This window comes from Bos javanicus, chromosome 10 (assembly GCF_032452875.1).
Source record: "Bos javanicus breed banteng chromosome 10, ARS-OSU_banteng_1.0, whole genome shotgun sequence".
NCBI lineage: Eukaryota > Metazoa > Chordata > Mammalia > Artiodactyla > Bovidae > Bos > Bos javanicus.
The window spans coordinates 91,847,995-91,871,989 of record NC_083877.1 but is presented as its reverse complement, the minus strand read 5'-3'; the positions used below and the strand labels follow the sequence as shown (position 1 = coordinate 91,871,989).

The window sequence follows — 23,995 nt, the reverse complement described above, 5'->3', positions numbered from 1 at the left end:
GCATCAGACCTTGCTTCTATCACCAGTCACGTCCACAACTGGGTGGTGTTGTTGCTTTGGCTCCGTCTCTTCATTCTTTCTGGAGTTATTTCTCCACTGATTTCCAGTAGCATATTGGGCACCTACTGACCTGGGGAGTTCATCTTTCAGTGTCCTATCTTTTTGCTTTTTCATACTCTTCATGGGGTTCTCAAGGCAAGAATACTGAAGTGTTTTGCCATTCCTTTCTCCAATGGACCACGTTTTGTCAGAACTCTTCACCATGACCCCTCCGTCTTGCTTCAGTTATTTTTGCCTGATTTCAATTGAATGGAGATGAAAGAAGACCTAATATGTAAATAGTGTATTTATGTCAAGTTAAAGTGAAAAAATGTCATGTTCTATGATGCCGGTTCTGCAATGGGGGAAATAGAATCAACATTGGTATGTGGTGAGGTTTCCAAGATAAACTTTTAGAATCTGGACCATAGCAGTCAGTACAGTAGTCTATGTGGAACACTGATTTAGTTTCTGCAAAACAGCATCATCCATCATAGTAAATTAATGTTAAATAGAATTTTTTTAGTGTTTTGCTTTTATGTAATTTTGAGTTTTATCTGCTTTTGCACATAATTAGAAGTTATAATTCTAAGGAATTTAAAAGAAATTTTATATCTTTTTGTTTTTTATTCTAGGAGTTAGCAAATTGGTTTTGTACATCATGACTAGATTTTGTGTGGTGTCTGTTGTTTTATTGCTACTTTAAGTGTAGTTGTAAATTTTATTACATTTAGTTTGTGTCTTAGGTGGAGGACTTGTTTTTGCTGTGATGTTTGCAGGAGTGATTAAAAAAAATCTTTAACCTCTTTACCTTTTACAGTTCATTTTTTGATCTTTATATATTAGCTAGTTCATCTGTTCAATGGCATATGGCATATCTCTTGAGAGTTTTAAAATGAGGTTGCCAAATACTTTGTCTTAACTTTTTATTTTATTTCTGAAATGATCAACTTTACAACATCTGTTATTCTTCCTAGATTTTGGGAGTAATGTATCATTTCTCTTGTTCTGCAATATTTTCCCATATGTTCCATGGTGAGTTTTTGTTGTTAGCAGGGATTGTGTGTGTGTTTGTGTGTGTGTGTAAATTCATCATCTTAATCAGCTTTTAGTTACAGCTCAGGATTTGTTAGCAAATAAACCCACATAATGGGTTTCCCACGTGGCTCAGTGGATAAAGAATCTGCCTGTGATGCAGTAGACACATGAGACATAGGTTGGATTCCTGGGTTGGGAAGATCCCCTGGAGAATGGCATGGCAGCCCACTCCAGTATTCTTTCCTGGAGACTCTCATGGACAGAGGAGCCTGGTGGTCTGAGGTCCATAGGGTTGCAAACAGTTGGACACGACTGAAGGGACTAAGCACAGCAAGCGTAAAAAGGATGCTGGCAAATTCTGCTTCTGGCATTTGTTGATGAGATTATTTTAGATCAACTCTCCCGTGCAGAACAACTGAAAAGGTTAAAAAGTGTAAAAAATTTTACTAAACTATTAGAAAACTACCAATATAGTGGGGAATATAATAGTCAAGATCTGGCAAAAAATGAAGTCTGGAAGGAAGAGTCCTGCATTTGGGACTCCTCCTCTGTCAATGCAGTAGCTGATCCGAAACGAGGTGGCTTAGAAGTGGATAGGATTAGAGCTATAGATAGACCTAAAGAGGCTGGAGGGACCAGAATTGGAGTTCAGGAACCCTCCAGCTTTTGACTGAGACCCCAAAGGGCGATAACCTAGGAAAATGGTGAACTGAAAATAAGAGCAGTGATAAATTGAAAATAATTGACAGTGCTGATGGGGTCGGAAGCCCAGCTTTGACCCATCTCAGTTCAGTTCAGTCGCTCAGTCGTGTCCGACTCTTTGCAACCCCATGAACCGCAGCATGCCAGTCCTCCTTGTCCATCACCAATTCCCGGAGTCCACCCAAACCCATGTCCATTGAGTTGGTGATGCCATCCAACCATCTCATCCTCTGTCGTCCCCTTCTCGTCCTGCCCTCAATCTTTCCCAGCATCAGGGTCTTTTCAAATGAGTCAGCTCTTCGCATCAGGTGGCCAAAGTATTGGAGTTTCAGCTTCAACATCAGTCCTTCCAATGAACACCCAGGACTGATCTCCTTTAGGATGGACTGGTTGGATCTCCTTGCAGTCCAAGGGACTCTCAAGAGTCTTCTCCAACACCACAGTTCAAAAGCATCAATTCTTTGGCCATCTCAGTTCTAACAAATTAAGGCGCTTTGGGTTTCCTGGTGACCTAGGCTGATTCTCTGATAGAAGCAGAACCAAATCCCTTCTGACAGAAGGTGTCATCAATCCAGAGCTTTAAATTAACTCCACAGTTTTTCTTGTGTCTGTCACATGATTAAAAAATACTCAGGCATAAGAAAGTGCAAGAGATGACTGAAAAGCAAGGGAAAAAGAGGACCTGTAATGAACTATAAGGTAACTATGATTAACCTGTTCAAGAAATTGAGAATGTTGACATAGAATTGAAAACTCTAAAAGACAAAAAATCAAATGAAAATCACAAGGATTTCCCTGATAGTTAAGTGGCCAAGACTCCATATTCTCAATGTAGAAGGCCTGAGTTCAATCCCTGCTCAGAGGACTAGATCCCACATGCTGTGACTAAAGGTCCCTCATGCCTCACATGGAGATCCTGCTTGCTGCAGCAAAGATCAGAGATCCTGTGTACCCAACTACGACTTGGTGTAACCAGAAAAAAATTAATGGAAACTGAAAAATATAACTAAAATAAGCAAACAAGTAAATTAGGAAAAAGAAAACATCAGCAGATAGATTAAGTAGTGGCTTGTATACAGTTGAAGAGAGAATTAATAAATTGAGAGATAGACCAGCAAAATATATTCAAAAAGAAAAATGGGGAAATGAAAGGAGGAGAGGAGAGCATGGATGACCCATGGGATTTGGTAAAACGGTATCACTTGAATGCAGCTGGTTGGAGAGGAAGAGGAGAAGGGAAGGGGGCCGGAAAGAAAGGGGCAGGAGAAATGAGGAGACGTGACTGAAGACTTACAATACATGAAAGACATCAGGTTACAGATTCCATTATCTCTATGAGTCAGAAGTGGAATAGCCACAAATAAGACTACACATAATCATATCATTGTAAAACTATTGACACTCAAAGTCAAAGAGAAAAATCTTAAAGACAGCCAGAGCTATAAAAGACAGGTTACCTTCCAAAAGATGCAGTGATTAGAAATGTCAGCTGATTCTGCTTCCAAAAATATAATCAACTTTACTTCAATTAAAAAAAATAAGCTATGAAAAAAGAGGATACTGACATCAGGCTTAGCTTGTAAAGATACAGATAATAAACACAGGAAACCTTGGTAGAACTGATTCTGTCACTAATTTGTGTGATCTAAAGACATTTTACCTTTTCAGTTCCTTTTTTTGTATCATAATTTGGATTTGAAGTTTTTCATTTTAACATTGTACAATTTTATTCTTGTCCTGGATTACTGATATGCTATTCTAAGTTCTCTATGTAAGACCTCTCATCTACCTGTATGTTAAACTTAGTTTCATTTTATATGTGTGTTAATTACTCTCCAGGTAGACCTTAGTTCTCCCAGGCTTCATCAGTATATTTCCCTGGATTGATAGTCTGGGCCCTTGAACTGGTGAATGTTCAGGCAGGATGGTGTCGTACACACCCCAGTGTAGAGAAGCAGGGAGCAGAGGGTATGGAAATACTAGCTTTATCTTTTTTTTTTTTTTCCAGAAATGAGAGTGGCAATACAAATACATTCTTGAAATTCTAGCACTGTTCCTTTTAATCCAGGCTATTTTAACCTTGATTCTCCAGAAGAGCTATAGCCGAACAAGCAAAATGGAAAAGGATTTGCTCATTTGTGACTCATATTCTGTTTCAGCTGTACTCTTCCTTCAGCCGAAGCTACTTTCTTTCTGCAGAGTTTCTCAAGGAAACCAACTTATCCCTCCATAAGTGATGTTCTACCTTTAATTTTGGCTGGATTTAGGAAGCCCTTTCCTTTCCATCACTTGTTTTATTTTGACATTCTCTTTAAAGAGTTATAGATAATTTGTTTTCTGGATTCATACATTATTTTTATTAATATTATTTTTTTATTCACCGTTGGCTAAAATGCCTGGACCAGAAGTTTCTCAGCAATTCATGGGATGTGGATCTTCCTTAGGTTTAGTCTTTTTCCTTCAGATTTTAGTTGAATCCTCTTTTTAGGTCGATAGCTCTGTAAAGCTCTGGATGTTATTCTCAGTATTAAGTGTGTTTTTGTTTGTCGTAGCTCTTTAGGTCTAAAAAGATGCCATCTTATTTCCCCTGCTGGTTAACTCTCTGCTGGTCTGAAGAGAGCATTTGGACAACTGTGATCCTAGTTCGTACTAATAGTCTAACATCTGACCACGTGGTTTTCTGGGATTTGAAGTCTTTGAATGAGTGAAAGAGATGTTCTGGTGCAGAGTTGGGCAGTGCACATTTTTTCATAACGGCAGTCACTCTTGACAACTGTTCATTTTCCTGTTTGTTACAGATCTGGGGCTTCTGAGGGAGTGTTTAGAACGGAAGAAAACTTTCTCTTTTTCAGATGTTGGCCTTTTTATGTTTCTAAGCATGGGTGGAACATCCATCTGATTTTGTAAACCCTCAGTTAGTAGACATGTCTTTTGTATTCTGGTAATACAAAGATGGAATAGGTAGGGACAGATGGTATTTAAAACCACATTAGAGTTGGCTCTTAAAATATTTATGTTTACTGTTTTTATATTTCTATTGACATAATTTAGTTCAGAATTTTCTGTGATATAAATTCTCTTTAGGAACACCAGTAGTTCAGAAATAGCTTTAAAAATCTGTAGGGTATTTGTATTTAGAAGTTTAAGAAGAATAAATCTCCTTTCGTTATATTCTTTAATTTAGTTAAAAGAAAGCTTGGAACAATCAATAGGCCAACTGCGGAGTCAACGGTTGTCGAGAAACTCAGGAGGGAGAAGTATTTCTGTTACAAGTCTGAGTACAAGTGACCTCGATGGTGTCACTGTGACAGGTAAATTTTTCAGATGTTCTGAAAACTTTTTCTTTCTTTTCTTTGTCTTAAAAATCTTCCTGAAGTACATATTGAGGACATGTAGTATTTAGACAAATGTAACCCATATTTAAAATCCTACAAATAAGGTGCTAGAAGATACAAAGTTTTACAGTGAATATTTTGAAACATGTTCAATGGGACTTTGATATTCTGAGTCTGTTACTTTGGTTCTTCTCAGGCTCTGTAGACCATGTAAAGCTTTACCTGACAAAACTTTGATTTAATTATCTGCCTCCAGTCAAAAGAAACACAAATAGGATTTTCTGTGTGGTGTACTTTCTGGATTGTAAGTCTTCTCTTGGCTTCATAGTTCTTCAGATGTCTCATTATGAAATGCCCCGTGACAGTGGTAAGAACAGGGGAGTTGTAGCCTTTCTGTGCAGCTAGATTTCAGTGGCTGCACAAAAGGTGGTAACGCTGAGTTTGCCTGTAATTAACCTTACTTATACTTTGCTATAAGTGGCAACCCACTCCAGTATTCTTGCCTGGAAAATCCCATGGACAGAGGAGCCTGGTGGGTTACAGTCCATGGGGTCTCAAGGTGTCGGAGACAGCTGAGCGACTGAGCATACACATCCTTTCCTACAGCTCTGAGGTTCATGTTTGAATAGCGAAAACTTGTAAAAGTTTGCAGTGAAGAGAGGCAATTAGAGTGAACTTTAGTAGCTTGCACTGTTAATATTGTTACTGGTCATGATAATGACTAAAAATCACAGTTGGCTATTTTTCTTTATGTAGTTTAGTTCATTTATACTGATTTGTAAACACCATTCAGATTTTAGATAATTTGTTGTTTGAAAATTTCTGTATTTTTAGTATTATTTTGGGGAATCATAGAAGTTATTTTTATAGCAACTTACTGTTTTTATGTAAGAGAAAATATTCTATTGCTTCCTTGAAAATTATAGCTAGTTAGAATTTTTGATATGTTCTATTTTCAGGTCACTTCAGTTTTCATTTTATCGGCTTTAAGAGCAACATAAGTGCCAATTTTGTGGAATGTTACGGCCACAGCAAGATTTGTTTGTGATTGTCTGTGGGAAATAGTGTGGGTTAAGGGCACATGTGCATATCCAGGTCTGTTACGTATTTCCTGAGTGAAAGTTTAGATTGTTGCTTCTTACTTTTTTAATCCTTTCTCTTTTCTTTCTTCTGTAAAGAGAGCTACCGTTTTCCGCCTACCTCACCTCTCAAGGATTATGGGGATCAACAGGGTATTAAACGAAATAGGTCCAAAACTGGTGTCCGATTTGTTCCGGAGACTGATGACGTGGGCCAGGTACTTTGTTCCCATTCTGTAGTCTGTATTCTTCCTATTTCTGTTTAAATGACTAACACTTGAATTTTGTGGCTGTGTTTTAACTGTTTGATTGTCACTAACTATGTACTGATTTTTTTAACGAAGTAAACTATTTTATTTTCAGTCTGTTGATTACCATCATACATTTATTTTGAGCTTTGTTATGGAGGATTATATTTTGTTTTGTTCCCTTGCTCAGGTGGCTCATTCTGGAAGCTCTGCTATGTCAGCTACTTTCTAATTTGCTTAGTTTAGTTTACTATGAGCAAATTAGGCTTTATGTGGTTAGCCTATTGATATTTTTCATAATTTTTTTCTTATTGTTGAATCATTGATGGAGCCACCTTCTATGAAGCAGAAATTCTAAACTTTCTCTATGTATTCATGAAAGATTTTGAAAGTATTAGTTCTCTGGATATACTTTTTTTGCTTTAAACTTCTCTGCAAGATCTGAAAGTTTTTGTTGTTATTGCTTTGGGTTGCTAAATTAATAATGGCTAGGAGCAACAGACTGGTTCCAAAAAGGAAAAGGACTACGTCAAGGCTGTATATTGTATATTGTCACCCTGCTTATTTAACTTATATGCAGACTGCATGATGAGAAATGCTGGGCTGGAAGAAGCACAAGCTGGAATCAAGATTGCTGGGAGAAATATCAATAACCTCAGATATGCAGATGACACCACCCTTACGGCAGAAAGTGAAGAGGAACTAAAAAGCCTCTTGATGAAAGTGAAAGAGGAGAGAGAAAAAGTTGGCTTAAAGCTCAACATTCAGAAAAGGAAGATCATGGCATCTGGTCCCATCACTGCATGGGAAATAGATGGGGAAACAGTGGAAACAGTGTCAGACTTTATTTTTTTGGGCTCCAAAATCACTGCAGATGGTAACTGTAGCCGTGAAATTAAAAGACGCTTACTCCTTGGAAGGAAAGTTATGACAAACCTAGATAGCATATTCAAAAGCAGAGATACTACTTTGCCAATAAAGGTCCATTTAGTCAAGGCTATATTTTTTCCAGGAGTCATGTATGGATGTGAGAGTTGGACTGTGAAGAAAGCTGAGCACTGAAGAATTGATGCTTTTGAACTGTGTTGTTGGAGAAGACTCTTGAGAGTCCCTTGGACTGCAAGGAGATCCAACCAGTCCATCCTAAAGGAGATCAGTCCTGGGTGTTCATTGGAAGAACTGATGCTGAAGCTGAAACTCCAATACTTTGGCCACCTGATGCGAAGAGTTGACTCATTGGAGAAGACCCTGCTGCTGGCAGGGATTGGGGGCAGGAGGAGAAGGGGATGACAGAGGATGAGATGGCTGGATGGCATCACTGACTCGATGGACATGAGTTTGAGTGAACTCTGGGAGTTGGTAATGGACAGGGAGGCCTGGTGTGCTGCGATTCATGGGGATCGCAAAGAGTCGGACACGACTGAGCCACTGAACTGAACTGAGCAGATACTGTTGACTTTGACATCTTTGGTAGTTTTAAGATTGAGAGCTCACAGTTTGTTAGGATACTTGTTTGTATTTTGTGCTTATTATAGCATAAGATAAAAAGATAAAAGGACTAAGTCCTTTAGAAGACACCTTGTAGAAACTTTTCCTTGACTATTAATTTTTGGTAGTTGCAATTGACTAGTAGTGTTGATTATGTGATTAAACCTAGAGCAGAGAACAATATCCTAACATTACTCTTTCATTTTTTTTTATTTAGTGCTTCTGTCCTGGGACAGTGCTTATACTTGGAAACAGTGATGAGCAAAAAACCTTGCCTTTTCATGGAGCTTACAATTTAGAGGGGGAGCTAGATACTAATCAAAAAGTATATAAATACACCCAAAATTATGATCTGAGATGTATGCTATAACAGAAAAAAGCCTAGGGTTGTGGGAGTGTTCTGTAGAGGGACTTATTCCAATTGGGAAAGCCTTCCCAAAGAAAGGCTGATTAAGCTGAGATCTGAAAGTTGATTAAGAGTCATTTGAGGTACAACCAATAGCTTGGCAGGAGGGAAGAGAGCAGCTATATGTAGTTTATAGAAGGCCATGTGGGTAAAGTATGAAACTGATACTGTGCACAGCCATGTAAGAGGGTGGCAATAACTTTAAAGAAATCACCCTGGCTCTAGTGTAGAAAATGAAGTCAGTGTGGACCAACCAGTAGGAAGGATGCCACTGTGTTCTGAGCCGATGGTCACTTGGATGAAGGTAGATTGCCGAGGTCCAGCCCCGGCTGATCCAGGGAGTTCGAAGGGGAGACAGCTTCGGCGAGTTCACTGGATACAATAGCTTTATTTAAATATTCATCAAAGATATAAAGAGTAGTAGAATGAGGATAGCTCAGTAGGAAAATTCAGTGGAGAAAAGAGGCTGAGTAGCTTGGTTTACGCAGAAAATCAATATAACCTGTGACATCAGGTTAGCTCTGACCACAGAGGCTGCAGGCGCCCTCTCGAATAGCGGAAGGTGCCCCACCTTAGGCACCTTCTCTAGTGGGTCTTAGAAGCCCGGGCAGAAGTGCAGTGGGTTTACAACAAAGGAAAGAATTTATTACCTTAAGGGTCTAAAGTTGCTAACACCAAGGCCACTACTTATTTTTTCTACATACCAACTATATTAATTAATACACTTCCAAGGATACAATACAGGGGATGAGGAAACTTGGCAGCAAGCATTGGCTCATCAATGAAATATTTTACTAGTTTTATTCTGACAGTTTCTAACTCTCCGAGAGGCTCTAAGCTATTTGAATATCTTAAACTTCCCGTGCCTCTCGAGGCTGAGAGACTGTAAACAATCGTATGCATAGCTGTAGGAGTCCAGGTAAACTTGTCAGGCCAGTTAGAGAGCTATCTGAGGGGTTTGGATTTAAACACTCCTAATGCCCAGGAACTTATTAACTGGAGCTGTAAGTTAACTCTTTATCAGAGAGAGCAAGATGGTGGTGGGGGACAGCCCCCAGTAAAGTCAGAGGTGAGAGCACAAAGCAGTAAAGTAGGCAGACTCTGGTTTTTGGGGGTAAATGCTCGAAAATATCCAGGGGGACTCCTGAGGCTCGATCCCGCCTTTGCATATGCCGAGCCTCCTTCCTCATGACCTTTGCCACGGGTGGAGCTCCTCACGCTGGCTCCCGGCAGTAGATGGAGTTGGAAAGAGGGCGGTAGATTTAAAAACTATTTGGTGGATAAAATGAAAGATCTTGAAATCAGATGACCATTTGGGAAGGGTGGAAATGAGTGTAAAGGAGGGGTCAAAGATGGGTCCCTTGGATTCTGCTTTGCAAAACTGGAAAATCCTGATGGCAAAACCTCAGTCAATGGTCTATTGCTCGTCTGCTGTGTTAGCTCTGCTCCTTTCTCTGGTTCTGCCTTGTTTCAGTCCGTGTCTTAGACGACCTGTAGCTCCATGTGACTGTGTACTTTCCCAGTGCCCCAGTGCCGTATTTGTGCTTCTGTTTACATATGTGTTTCTTATATAAATTCTGAGCCATTTTTACCCCAGCACAGTTTCTGGCACTCATTATCTGCTCAGTGTACGTTTGTTGAAAGAATCAATTTGGTATTTCTGCAAGTCTGCATAGCTTACTTATTTGTTATAAAGTATAGCCTACACATATGTGTATAGCATACCTATTTACCATTAAAAGTACAATAATATAAAAAATCCATGTAACCACCACCCAGACCAAGAAATAGAGGATTATAGTACACCCGAAACCTCTTAACACTCCTTGCTTCCCCAAGGGCTTTCTATATTAATCATTCTCTTGATTTGTTTAAATACCATTTTTACTACTTGTATCTTACTTAGTATTGCCTGCATTAAGGTTTATATAGGTGGAATAATGCAGTATGTATTTTCTGACTTGCCTTTTTCACTTGATGTTTTGATTTTGAAGAGTAGCTAGCTTTGATCATTTCATTTTCAGTGCTGTGTGATGCTCCACTGGAAGACTATATTGCAGTTAGTCTCCATTCCATTCTTAACGGACTTTTGTTTTCAGTGTTTCCACCGTGAACAGTGCTGCGCCACACATTCTTGTCCCTGGGTCCTGGTGCATGTGGGCAAGGCTTTCTTGGCAACATGGGTTGGCACACTGAGCACATGGTCTAGTTGAATGAAACTTTACTGTAGCACAGTCACGCTCATGTGTTTAATGGCTACTTCTGTGCTGTAATGGCAGAGTTGAGTCATTGTGACAGATGCCATTTAGCCCGAGAGCCTGAAATATTTGCTACTGTACTGTTGACAGAAAAAGTTTCTGAACCACTTTTCTAGAGTGTTTGTCAAGAGTGAAATATTGCATGTAATGGTTAATGTTACATATGGTTTTAAAAACTTTTCTTTGGGAAAGAATATTTTGTATCTTTTAGAACAGACATTTGTTTTATTATGTCTTGATAACATTATAAAAATTTGTGTATTGTTGCAAAGAACAAGTTCTCCTCTCTTACTTTCAATGAATCTTCATGGAAGAATTCAAGAGACTCCTAAATAGATGACTTTGCTTTGCTTTTTTTAGTTTCATGCTTTTCATCAGTCCCTCCGAGACCTCAGCAGTGAACAAGTTCGCCTTGGAGATGATTTCAACCGGGAACTTGCCAGAAGAAGCCGGTAAAAGCTGAAAATGATTTTTGTTGAGGAATTAATTGTTAGAAGAATAAAACAGGTTCTCTAGTTGACATGTTTACATGAGTTTACAAAAAAAATACTGTGTTTTTATACTCATATTTTAAAGTATACTAATAGAACAGTTCAAGACCATTTGAATTTGCAATATATCATGACTCAGTATTAGAGAAGTTAATTTCATACTTTTAAAAACATTTTGTTACAATGGAATGCTGGCATTATGGAAAGAGATGTTGTTAGATATTAGTAAAGAGGTAAATATGCAAATATTGGGTTAGCTAAAATGTTCATTTGGGTTTCTCTGTAGTATTTTATGGAAAAACTCAAATGAACTTTTTGGCTAACCCAGTGCATTGGAGAGAGAGCCCGAGACCAGCTGACCGACATTGGAGCAAACATAATGTAGAATTCATCAGTGGACGTGAGTCGTTGTAGAATCAGACATTTTATCTTTCAGTTGAAATCTTCAAAGGCCAGTTGTTTACATCTGTCCAGTTTTTGCAGTTGAATTTGAGCTCCCTGCATCATACAGCAAATTCCCACTGGCTATCTAGAGGCCATAGTTTTCCAGGAACATTTTATCCCATTGTAAAAGTCACAGTCTGTATATAGCAATGATTAGGGAGAAAAAGGTTAATTGAAATTCATTTACCAAATTCCCTTGCTAATTCCTATTCTAGCTAATGAAATCATTCCACATGCCAGTTTTATGTTGCTATAGCAAAAAGAGTCAAGCTATAAAGGTTAAATCTATGAATATCAACGGTAGTCTGTGTAACTTTTCTTCTTCTCTATAAGGAAGGCAGGACATTTAGTAATAATTAAAGACCTTACTGTTAGCTTATTACTACTGCCACCAGTAAATAGTATTGCACACTTATTTCATGTCAGGTAGATTTAGGTTTATTTCTTAAAACAATTTTATTGAAGTGGTAATTATTGTTTTCCTCATTTTGAAATATGGAAGACTGGTGGGGTAGGTGAAAGTGTTAGCTGCTCAGTCATGTCTGACTATTTTGTGACTCCAAGGACTGTAGCCCACCAGGCTCCTCTGTCCATGGGATTCTCCAGGCAAGAATACTAGAGTGGGTTGCCATTCCCTTCTCCAGGGGATCTTTCCAACCCAGGGATTGGGTCCCTGATCTCCTGCATTGCAGGCAGATTCTTTACCGTCTAAGCCACCAGGGAAGCCCAGGGTTAAGTGAGGCATAGAAACTCAGAGTTTGACCTTGGATACATTAGATTTCAGATACCTGTGAGACATCCAAGTGGAAATGTAAGAAATGCAGCCAGACATTTACTCTGGAACCCCAAGGAAAAGTCTCCATTAGAAAAATTTACGAGTGGTCAGCATATGGAAGTGGTATTTGGAACTATGATAATGGATGATATCCAGAGGGAAACTGTAGGGAGAGCATCAAGGACAGGGAGTCCTAGGAGTTCCAATATTTAGAAGTCATATAAAAAGAAGAGCTGGCCTGAGGGCAAGAGCTAGTCAGGGATGGGAAATCCAGCAGCACATGGAACCACAAAAGCCCAGAAAGAAGTACAGTGAAGGAAGTCTATCACTTAAGATAGCTTCTTTCTGAGGAATTACTAAGGGCATACAAATGAAATAAAATGACCATTAAGAAAAAGGAAGATATAGGTTGTAAGAAATAGTAAAACTTACCAAGGACTTCAGTGAAAGTAATTCCCAGCATGATAGCCATATAGCAGGTCCAGGAATTAATCACTGAATTAGAGCAGGAAATAAGTAGCCTTTGAGATGAATGTAGTTAGGAAGAATGGCATAGATTCTTAAAAGATGATTCAGTAATAAGTGGGAGAAAAATATCAGTGATGTGTTAATAAGGTCAAAAAATAGTGGGAAAGTAGAAAAAGCAAAAGCTCAGGGAAGTTAGTGATCCGGGTAGGAAGCTGACTAAAATGCGAGCATGATAGAATGTAAGGAGAAAGGATTAATTCTCTATAGTGAAGTAGTTCAGAATGGGCATAAATATATTAAGTAGGTTATACAGGTGACTAATAAAAGAACTGAAAATAGTAATACATTTATCTCAAATTGGAGAGCAGTGTTAGTGAGTTAAATATTTCAAAACAGAGTTGAAAATATCTAGAGTTGAAAATGATGGCGGTAACCAGCAAAGTAATTAAAATGTATTAGGCGAGCATGGTTGCCAGCGGGGATTGGAACCAGATAAATGTGAGAGAGGAAGGTCTCTGCTTTTCTTTGTAAGTTTCCTGTACTAGTCGATTATTTGTCATGTGTGTTATTAATTTGATGGGAAAAAGGTAATGGGAGATAAATCAGTGGGGACAGAGTTTGTACAGTAACCTCAGATGTAATTTGATGATGAATTGCTGGAAAGGATGTGAGATCGAGAGTTTTGTCCTCCTTACCTCTTTCATTCTTCTTCATTTAAATTGAGAATTATAGTCTTTTTTTTTTTTTTTAAGTGAAGGTGATGATGTAGTATAGCATTATTTCTCAGAATGTAGTCTCCAGACGGGCAGTATCAGCATCACCTAGGAATCTGTAGGAATGCCTTCTTGGGCTCCAATGCAGATCTCCTGACAGAGTCTGTGTAACACGTCCTCCAGGTGTTTCATATGTGTGCTCACCTCTGAGACCCACTGCAGCAGAGCATTATGTAATAACATATTGTGATATTGTAAGTATCATGAATTATGTATATTTTCTCAAATAGCTGACTTAAAATTTTTGTTGTTGTTTGTTTGTTTGCCTAGGTCGGATGCTGCAACAAGAAGGGCTTTGGAAGAATTGACTGAAAAACTTAATGAAGCCCAAAAACAAGATGTGGTGAGATCTCCTTGTTCATAGAAAGTTTTATTTCATACTCAGGTGCTAGGGTAATTGAGCTGGTCATAATCACAATCAGTATAGTAGATTTTAACTTTTTGTGTACTATATACCATTTTGTCTAAAATATTCATGAATTTTAGGCATTGAGGCTTGAAATATTTATAGTGGTATTATGTTAAAGATAGAATTAATTTTTAGAGTTTGGTTATGAATATTTTAAAGATATTTTAAATTTTATTGACTCAGTGATGTTGTGCTTTTATTAAATGATATTTGAGAAATACAGAATTTTTGGTAGTGACTCTGTAGCACTCTGTGAAGTATTTTTAAGTCATCTCCCAGAAGCATGTGGTCACCACTACTGCAAAGGCCTCCTTGCTCTGTTTCTTGTTTGACATGGTGCTGACTGAAAAAAAAAAAAAAAGCCCTAATCTTGAGTTTTATTTCAAACTCAGATTGTTGACACTCATTATTCAGTGATTTCTTTTTGTGAAATCACTATTCTTGCTGGAATTAAGATTAAAAATGAAGTATATACGGTGTCCATTTCTTTGCATCATCAAGTTGTTTTTTTTTTTCTTTTTTCTGGAGAAAAAGTTATCAGTTGAAGTGGTCACTAAACTGTTCAGTTGCAAACTTATCCATTTCAGGAGCACTGTGTATTAATTCATTCATTTACCACAAAGACTTTGAGAATAGTGGCAAAATTTTGTTTAATTGAAATTAAGAGGTTCCTAATAAAAGCAGATAATTTTTCTGCAGTTTTAATTTTTTTCCAGATGTTACTATGTGTACAGGTTCTTACATAATATGCTGAACTTATTTTGAAGTTTGAATTTATTGGCCACATATGCTAAGAGATGGATATGCTCTGTTTTCAAAGATAACAACTTAATTTCTCTTATTTTTAGTTTAAAAAGTTTGGAGGTATAATGTACTTACAGGAAAGTGCACTTATTAGTGTATAGCTTGATGAATCTTTACAAGGTAAGCACACTCATGAAACCACAACCCAGATCTAGAAAACAGAACATTGTCAGTGCATAATAGCCTCTTTATTTCCCCTCCCAATCATAATTTCTCCTTTTCTGACCATGATTTTGACTTTTGAATCCATAGATTAATTTTGCATGTTTTAGCTGTTTATATAAATGGAACCATGTAGGCATTTTTGTGTGTGTGTGTGTGTCTGACTTTTGCGGATCACGATTGTGATATTTTTGGGTGGTATGTCATGAACTTGTAGTTTGTTCATGTTTATTGGTCCTTAGTATTGCATTGTATGGATATACGGCAGTTATTTTAACATTTTGTGATAGATATTTAAGTTATCTCAAATTTGGGGCCATTACAAACAAAAACAAGACCAGGAGCTGACTGTGGCTCAGATCATGAACTCCTTATTACCAAATTCAGACTTAAATTGAAGAAAGTAGGGAAAACCATCAGACCATTCAGGTATGACCTAAATCAAATCCCTTATGATTATACAGTGGAAGTGAGAAATAGATTTAAGGGCCTAGATCTGATACATAGAGTGCCCAATGAACTATGGAATGAGGTTCGTGACATTGTACCAGAGACAGGGATCAAGACCATCCCCATGGAAAAGAAATGCAAAAAAGCAAAATGGCTGTCTGGGGAGGCCTTATAAATAGCTGTGAAAAGAAGAGAAGCAAAAAGCAAAGGAGAAAAGGAAAGATATAAGCATCTGAATGCAGAGTTCCAAAGAATAGCAAGAAGAGATAAGAAAGCCTTCCTCAGTGATCAATGCAAAGAAATAGAGGAAAACAACAGAATGGGAAAGACTAGAGATATCTTCAAGAAAATTAGAGATACCAAGGGGACATTTCATGCAAAGATGGGCTCGATAAAGGACAGAAATGGTATGGACCTAACAGAAGCACAAGATATTAAGAAGAGGTGGCAAGAATACACAGAAGAACTGTACAAAAAAGATCTTCATGACCCAGATAATCACAATGGTGTGATCACTGACCTAGAGCCAGACATCCTGGAATGTGAAGTCAAGTGGGCCTTTGGAAGCATCACTACGAACAAAGCTAGTGGAGGTGATGGAATTCCAGTTGAGCTATTTCAAATCCTGGAAGATGATGCTGTGAAAGTGCTGCACTCAATATGCCAGCAAATTTGGAAAACTCAGCACTGGCCACAGGACTGGAAAAGGTCAGTTTTCATTCCAATCCCAAACAAAGGCAGTGCTAAACAATACTCAAACTACCGCACAATTGCGCTCATCTCACACACTAGTAAAGCAATGCTCAAAATTCTCCAAGCCAGGCTTCAGCAATATGTGAACTGTGAACTTCCAGATGTTCAAGCTGGTTTTAGAAAAGGCAGAGGAAAAAAAAAAGAAGAAAAGGCAGAGGAACCAGAGATCAAATTGCCAACATCCTCTGGATCATTGAAAAAGCAAGAGAGTTCCAGAAAAGCATCTATTTCTGCTTTATTGACTAAGCCAAAGCCTTTGACTGTGTGGATCACAATAAACTGTGGAAAATTCTGAAAGAGATGGGAATACCAGACCACCTGAACTGCCTATTGAGAAATCTGTATGCAGGTCAGGAAGCAACAGTTAGAACTGGACACGGAACAACAGACTGGTTCCAAATAGGAAAAGGAATACGTCAAGGCTGTATGTTATCACCCTGCTTATTTAACTTAAATGCAGAGTACATCATGAGAAATGCTGGACTGGAAGAAACACAAGCTGGAATCAAGATTGCTGGGAGAAATATCAATAACCTCAGATATGCAGATGACACCACCCTTATGGCAGAAAGTGAAGAGGAACTCAAAAGCCTCCTAAGAAAAGTGAAAGAGGAGAGTGGAAAAGTTGGCTTAAAACTCAACATTCAGAAAACGAAGATCATGGCATCTGGTCCCATCACTTCATGGGAAATAGATGGGGAAACAGTGGAAACAGTGTCAGACTTTATTTTTCAGGGCTCCAAAATCACTACAGATGGTGACTGCAGCCATGAAATTAAAAGACGCTTACTCCTTGGAAGGAAAGTTATGACCAACCTAGATAGCCTATTCAAAAGCAGAGACATTACTTTGCCAACAAAGATCCGTCTCATCAAGGGTATGGTTTTCCTGTGGTCCTGTATGGATGTGAGAGTTGGACTGTGAAGAAAGCTGAGCGCTGAAGAAATGATGCTTTTGAACTGTGGTGTTGGAGAAGACTCTTGAGAGTCCCTTGGACTGCAAGGAGATCCAACCAGTCCATTCTGAAGGAGATCAGCCCTGGGATTTCTTTGGAGGGAATGATGCTGAAGCTGAAACTCCAGTACTTTGGCCACCTCATGCGAGGAGTTGACTCATTAGAAAAGACTCTGATGCTGGGAGGGATTGTGGGCAGGAGGAGAAGGGGATGACAGAGGATGAGATGGCTGGATGGCATCACTGACTCGATGGATGTGAGTCTGAGTGAATTCTGGGAGTTGGTAATGGTCAGGGAGGCCTGGCGTGCTGCGATTCATGGGGTCGCAAAGAGTCGGACATGACTGAGCAAGTGAACTGAACTGAACTGAACAAATACTCTACTGTTACCAATCTTTTTTAGTGCACATGTGCATGTATTTCTGTTGGTATATACCATGGAGTGCAGTTGCTAGGTGCCTTCCAACTTAGTAGATACTGATAGACAGATGTCCAAAGTGGCTTCACTAATTTACACTCCCGGTAGCAGTGTGTGAGAAACTGTGTTGCTTTTCAAAGACTTGATATTATTAGGCTTTCATTAGCAGCCATTGTGTTAGGTGCTTACAATATCTCATCATGGTTCTAATTGGCATTTTCATGATTAATGGTGATCAGCATCTTTTCATGTTTGGCTACTGGCTATTTTCTTTCGTGAAATGCCAGTTTTTCTTTTGCCCACTGTTTTTATTGGGTTGATTGTCTTTTTGTTATTGATTTGTGGGAGGTTTTAATAAGTTTTTACATGAGCACTTTGTCAGTTATCTGTTTTGCATCTATTGTCTCCCATTCCACAGCTGTTTCTTTGGGTTTTTTTTTTTTGTTGTTGTTCTTAAACTCTCTTAATTTGAGTCTTTTGTTAAAATCTAATTTAATTCATTTTCCATCTTTTTTGGTTAGTGCTTTTTTGACCTATTTAAGGAATTGGTCCTTATTTTAAAACCATGAAAATATTCCCTTATATAATCTTTTAAGAGCATAGTGTTTTACCTCTCACATTAAAATCTATTATGTACTTGAAATTGATATTTGTTTCTGATGTGAAGCAGAGGTCATACATTTTATATGGATATCCAGTTGATTCAGTCTCGTTTACTGAAAGGACTACATTTCTCCACCACTTTACAGTCCTGTCTTGGTCATAAATAAAGTGTTCATACGTGCAGTCATCTGTTACTGGACTCTCTGTTCAATCATCTGGTTAATTTGTCTATCCCAGTGCTCATATCGTACTTTCTTTTTGAATAGAGTTCCTTGTGCTATACCGTGGGTCCTTGTGGATTGTTTTATAAATCATAGTTTTAAGTTTGTATGAACCAGCTGATTCCTCCCTGCCCAACTCATTTTTTTTTTTTTTGTAACCATAAATTTCAATTCTAAATCTGTGAAGCTGTTTCTCTTTGGAAAAAAGTTCATCGGATTCCACCTAGAAGTGATATCGTATGATACTTGTCTTTCCCTGTATCCCTACATCAGTTAATATTATGTGATCATTTCTATTAGGTTGGTGCAGATGTATAATAATTGTGGTTTTTGCATTGTTGAAATTTGCCCTTTGATATTGGAATACATTCTTAAATGTGGTTATGTCATATATCATTTTAATGCACATTTATTGCTTTATGTTTCTGTGCTAATAACTTCTTGCTATTTATTTTATATGTATTTTAGACTATGGAAATGATGTTAGACAAAAAGCAAGTTTGAGCGATTTTCTTATTTGAGTTCAAAATGATAATAAAACAGTGGAGACAACTTGCAACATCAACAACGCATTTGGCCCAGGAACTGCTAATGAGCATACAGTGCACTGGTGGTTCAAGAAGTTTTGCAAAGGAGATGAGAGCCTGGAAGACGAGGAGCATAGTGGCCGACCATTGGAAGTTGACAGTGACCAACTGAGAGCAATCATTGAAGCTGATCCTCTTTCAACTGCATCAGAAGCTGCCGAAGAACTCAGTGTCGACCATTCTGTGGTTGTTTGACATTTGAAGCAAATTGGAAAGGTGAAAAAGCTTGATAAGTGGGTGCTTCATGAGCTGACCAAAAATCCACAAAATCATCATTTTGAAGTGTTGTCTTTCCTTATTCTATGCAACAATATTTTGCTCCTTGGAAGAAAAGCTATGACCAACCTGGACAGCATATTAAAAAGCAGAGACATTACTTTGCCAACAAAGGTCAACCTAGTCAAACCTATGGTTTTTCCAGTGGTCATGTATGGATGTGAGAGTTGGACCATAAAGAAAGCTGAGTGTCTAAGAATTGATGCTTTTGACCTGTGGTCTTAGAGAAGGCTCTTGAGAGTCCCTTGGACTGCAAGGAGATCCAACCAGTCAGTCCTAAAGGAAATCAATCCTGAATATTCATTGGAAGGACTGATGCTGAAGCTGAAACTCCAATACTTTGGCCACCTGATGCAAAGAACTGACTCGTTGGAAAAGACCCTGATGCTGGGAAAGACTGAAAGCAGGAGGAGAAGGGGATGACAGAGGATGAGATGGTTGGATGGCATCACCGACTCAATGGACATGAGTTTGAGCAAGCTCTGGGAGTTGGTGATGGACAGGGAAGCCTGGCGTGCTTCAGTCCTTGGGGTTACAAAGAGTCGGACATGACTGAGCAACTGAACTGAATGCAACAATAATGAACCATTTCTCGATTAGGTTGTGATGTGTGATTAAAAGTGGATTTTTTATAACAACCAGCAGTGATCAGCTCAGTGGTTGGACTGACAAGAAGCTCCAAAGCATTTCCCAAAGTCAAATGCGTACCAGAAAAAGGTCATGGTCACTGTTTGGTAGTCTGCTGCTGGTCTGATCCACTACAGCTTTCTGAATCCCAGCAAAACCACTACATCTGAGAAGTATGCTCAGCAAATCGATGACATGCTCCCCAAACTGCAATGCCTGCAGCTGGCATTGGTCAACAGAAAGGGCCCAGTTCTTCTCCAAGACAATGCCTGACTGTACATCACACAACCAACACTTCAAAAGTTGAATAAATTGGACACAAAGTTTGCTTCATCCATCATCTTCACCTGACTTCTCACCAACCAACTACCACTTCTTGCAAGCATCTCAACAACTTTTTGCAGGGAAGATGCTTCCACAACCAGCAGGAGGTAGAAAGTACTTTTCAAGAGTTCATTGAATCCTGATGCATGGATTTTTTATACTATAGGAATAAAGAAATTAATTTCTCATTGGCAAAAATGTGTTGATTGTAATGGTTCCTATCTTGATTAATAAAGATGTGTTTGAGACTAGTTATAATGATTTAATATTCACGGTCCGAAACCACAATTACTTTTGCACCAACCTAATACTTTTCTTCTCTGTGGCTGGAAATGGATTTATGTCATCTTTATGTCTGAATAATAGTGCTTAATATTACACTGTCTTGATATTCCTTTGTGAAAGGTTCTGATATGATAAAGTAAGTCCTTTTACTTTGTTCTTCAAGATTGTCTGGTGTTTTTTACTCTTTGTGTTTAGCTTAGAATCAATGTGAAATTGTTTAAAAACCTGCCGATCTTGATTGTATTACATTGTTTCTATATCAGCTTGGAGAGAATAGTGTATTAGTCAAACTAATACACTGTTTATAAGATTTATGCCTTAATTTTATTACTGGACATGGAACAACAGACTGGTTCCAAATAGGAGAAGGAGTACGTCAAGGCTGTATATTGTCACCCTGCTTATTTAACTTATATGCAGAATACATCATGAGAAACGCTGGGGTGGAAGAAGCACAAGTTGGAATCAAGATTGCTGGGAGAAATATCAATAACCTCAGATATGCAGATGACACCACCCTTATGGCAGAAAGTGAAGAGGAATTAAAAAGCCTCTTGATGAAAGTGAAAGAGGAGAGTGAAAAAGTTGGCTTAAAACTCAACATTCAGAAAACGAAGATCATGGCATCTTGTCCCATCACTTCATGGGAAATAGATGGGGAAACAGTATCAGACTTTATTTTTTTGGGCTCCAAAACACTGCAGATGGTGACTGCAGCCATGAAATTAAAAGACGCCCACTCCTTGGAAGGAAAGTTATGACCAACCTAGATAGCATATTGAAAAGCAGAGACATTACTTTGCCAACAAAGGTCCGTCTAGTCAAGGCTAAGGTTTTTCCAGTGGTCAGGTGTGGATGTGAGAGTTGGACTGTGAAGAAAGCAGAGTGCCAAAGAATTGATGCTTTTGAACTGTGGTGTTGGAGAAGACTCTTGAGAGTCCCTTGGACTTCAAGGAGATCCAACCAGTCCATTCTAAAGGAGATCAGTCCTGGCCACCTCTTGCTAAGAGTTGACTCATTGGCAAAGACTCTGATGCTGGGAGGGATTGAGGGCAGGAGGAGAAGGGGACGACGGAGGATGAGATGGCTGGATGGCATCACTGACTCGATGGACGTGAGTTTGAGTGAACTCCGGGAGTTGGTGATGGACAGGGAGGCCTGGCGTGCTGCGATTCATGTGGTCGCAAAACAGTTGGACATGACTGAGTGACTGAACCGAACTGAACTTGGTATTTTTATGCTATTTTATAGTGTGTCATTTAACGTTTAAAAATGTGACAATCTTTGTCATTAGGAGAATTTTCCCTATTCAGTTCAGTTCAGTCACTCAGTCATGTCTGACTCTTTCCAACCTCATGAACTGCAGCACGCCAGGTCTCCCTGTCCATCACCAACTCCCGGAGTTTACCCAGACTCATGTCCATTGAGTCGGTGATGCCATCCAACCATCTTATCCTCTGTTGTCCCCTTCTCCTGCTCTCAATCTTAACCAGCATCACGGTCTTTTCCAGTGAGTCAGCTCTTTGCATCAGGTGGCCAAAGTATTGGAGTTTCAGCTTCAACATCAGTCCTTGCAATGAACACCCAGGACTCATCTACTTTAGGATGGACTAGTTGAATCTCCTTGCAGTCCATGGGACTCTCAAGAGTCTTCTCCAACACCGCAGTTCAAAACCATCAATTCTTTGGCGCTCAGCTTTCTTTAGAGTCCAACTCTAATATCCATTCATGACTACTGGAAAAACCATAGCCTTGACTAGACGGACCTTTGTTGGCAAAGTAATGTCTGCTATTTAATATGCTGTTTAGTTTGGTCATAACTTTCCTTCCAATTTCATGGCTGCAGTCACCATCTGTAGTGATTTTGGAGCCCCAAAAAATAAAGTCAGCCACTGTTTCCACTGTTTCCCCATCTATTTGCCGTGAAGTGATGGGACCAGCATATTCAAAAGCAGAGACATTACTTTGCCAACAAAGGTTCGTCTAGTCAAGGCTATGGTTTTTCCTGTGGTCATGTATGGATGTGAGAGTTGGACTGTGAAGAAGGCTGAGCACCGAAGAATTGATGCTTTTGAACTGTGGTACTGGAGAAGACTCTTGAGAGTCCCTTGGACTGCAAGGAGATCCATCCAGTCCATTCTGAAGGAGATCAGCCCTGGGATATCTTTGGAAGGAATGATGCTAAAGCTGAAACTCCAATACTTTGGCCACCTCATGCGAAGAGTTGACTCATTGGCAAAGACTCTGATGCTGGGAGGGATTGGGGGCAGGAGGAGAAGGGGACGGCAGAGCATGAGATGGCTGGATGGCATCACTGACTCGACGGACGTGAGTCTCAGTGAACTCCGGGAGTTGGTGATGGACAGGGAGGCCTGGCGTGCTGTGATTCATGGGGTCACAAAGAGTCAGACACGACTGAGCGACTGATCTGATCTGATCTGATCTGATGGAACTAGATGCCATGATCTTAGTTTTCTGAATGTTTAAGCCAACTTTCTCACTCTCCTGTTTCACTTTCATCAAGAGGCTCTTTAGTTCTTCTTCACTTTCTGCCATAAGGGTGGTGTCATCTGCATATCTGAGGTTATTGATATTTCTCCTGGCAATCTTGATTCCAGCTTGTGTTTCTTACAGCCCAGCGTTTCTCATGATGTACTCTGCATATAAGTTAAATAAGTAGGGTGACAATGTAAAGCCTTTATGTACTCCTTTTCCTATTTGGAACCAATCTGTTGTTGCATGTCCAGTTCTAACAGTTGATTCCTGACATGCATACAAGTTTCTCAAGAGGCAGGTCGGGTGGTCTGGTATTTCCATCTCTTTCAGAATTTTCCACAGTTTATTGTGATCCACACAGTCAAAGGCTTTGGCTTAGTCAATAAAGCAGAAATAGATGTTTTTCTGGAACTCTGTTGCTTTTTCGATGATCCAGAGGATGTTGGCAGTTTGATCTCTGGTTCCTCTGCCTTTTCTAAAACCAGCTTGAACATCTGGAAGTTCATGTTTCACGTATTGCTGAAGCCTGGCTTGGAGAATTTTGAGCATTGCTTTACTAGTATGTGAGATGAGTGCAATTGTGCGATAGTTTGAGCATTCTTTGGCATTGCCTTTCTTTGGGATTGGAATGAAAATTGACCGTTTCCAGTCCTGTGGCCACTGCTGAGTTTTCCAAATTTGCTGACATATTGAGTGCAGAACTTACACAGCATCATCTTTTAGGATTTGAAATAGCTCAACTGGAATTCCATCACCTCCACTAGCTTTGTTCGTAGTGATGCTTCCTAAGGCCCTCTTGACTTCACATTCCAGGATGTCTGACCCTAGATGAGTGATCACACCATTGTGATTATCTTGGTCATGAGGATCTTTTTTGTAGAGTTCTTCTGTGTATTATTGCCACCTCTTCTTAATATCTCCTGCTTCTGTTAGGTCCATACCATTTCTGTCCTTTATTGAGCCCATCTTTGCAAGAAATGTTCCCTTGGTATCTCTAATTTTCTTCAAGGGATCCCTAGTCTTTCCCATTCTATTGTTTTCCTCTATTTCTTGCCACTGATAATTGAAGAAGGCTTTCTTAT

General features: G+C 39.1%; 1 protein-coding gene across 11 annotated transcripts in view; it reads left to right on the top strand.

Annotated features, from left to right (window-relative positions):
• The window catches only part of CEP128 (centrosomal protein 128), a 475,959-nt gene that overhangs the window by 40,241 nt on the left and 411,723 nt on the right, over positions 1-23,995 (top strand). For all 11 annotated transcript variants that reach the window (XM_061429611.1, XM_061429609.1, XM_061429607.1 and 8 more), the window contains 4 exons: positions 4,964-5,090; positions 6,293-6,411; positions 10,954-11,045; positions 13,815-13,887. In XM_061429611.1, coding sequence (XP_061285595.1) covers positions 4,964-5,090; positions 6,293-6,411; positions 10,954-11,045; positions 13,815-13,887 — 411 coding nt within the window. The remainder of the gene's footprint in view (positions 1-4,963; positions 5,091-6,292; positions 6,412-10,953; positions 11,046-13,814; positions 13,888-23,995) is intronic.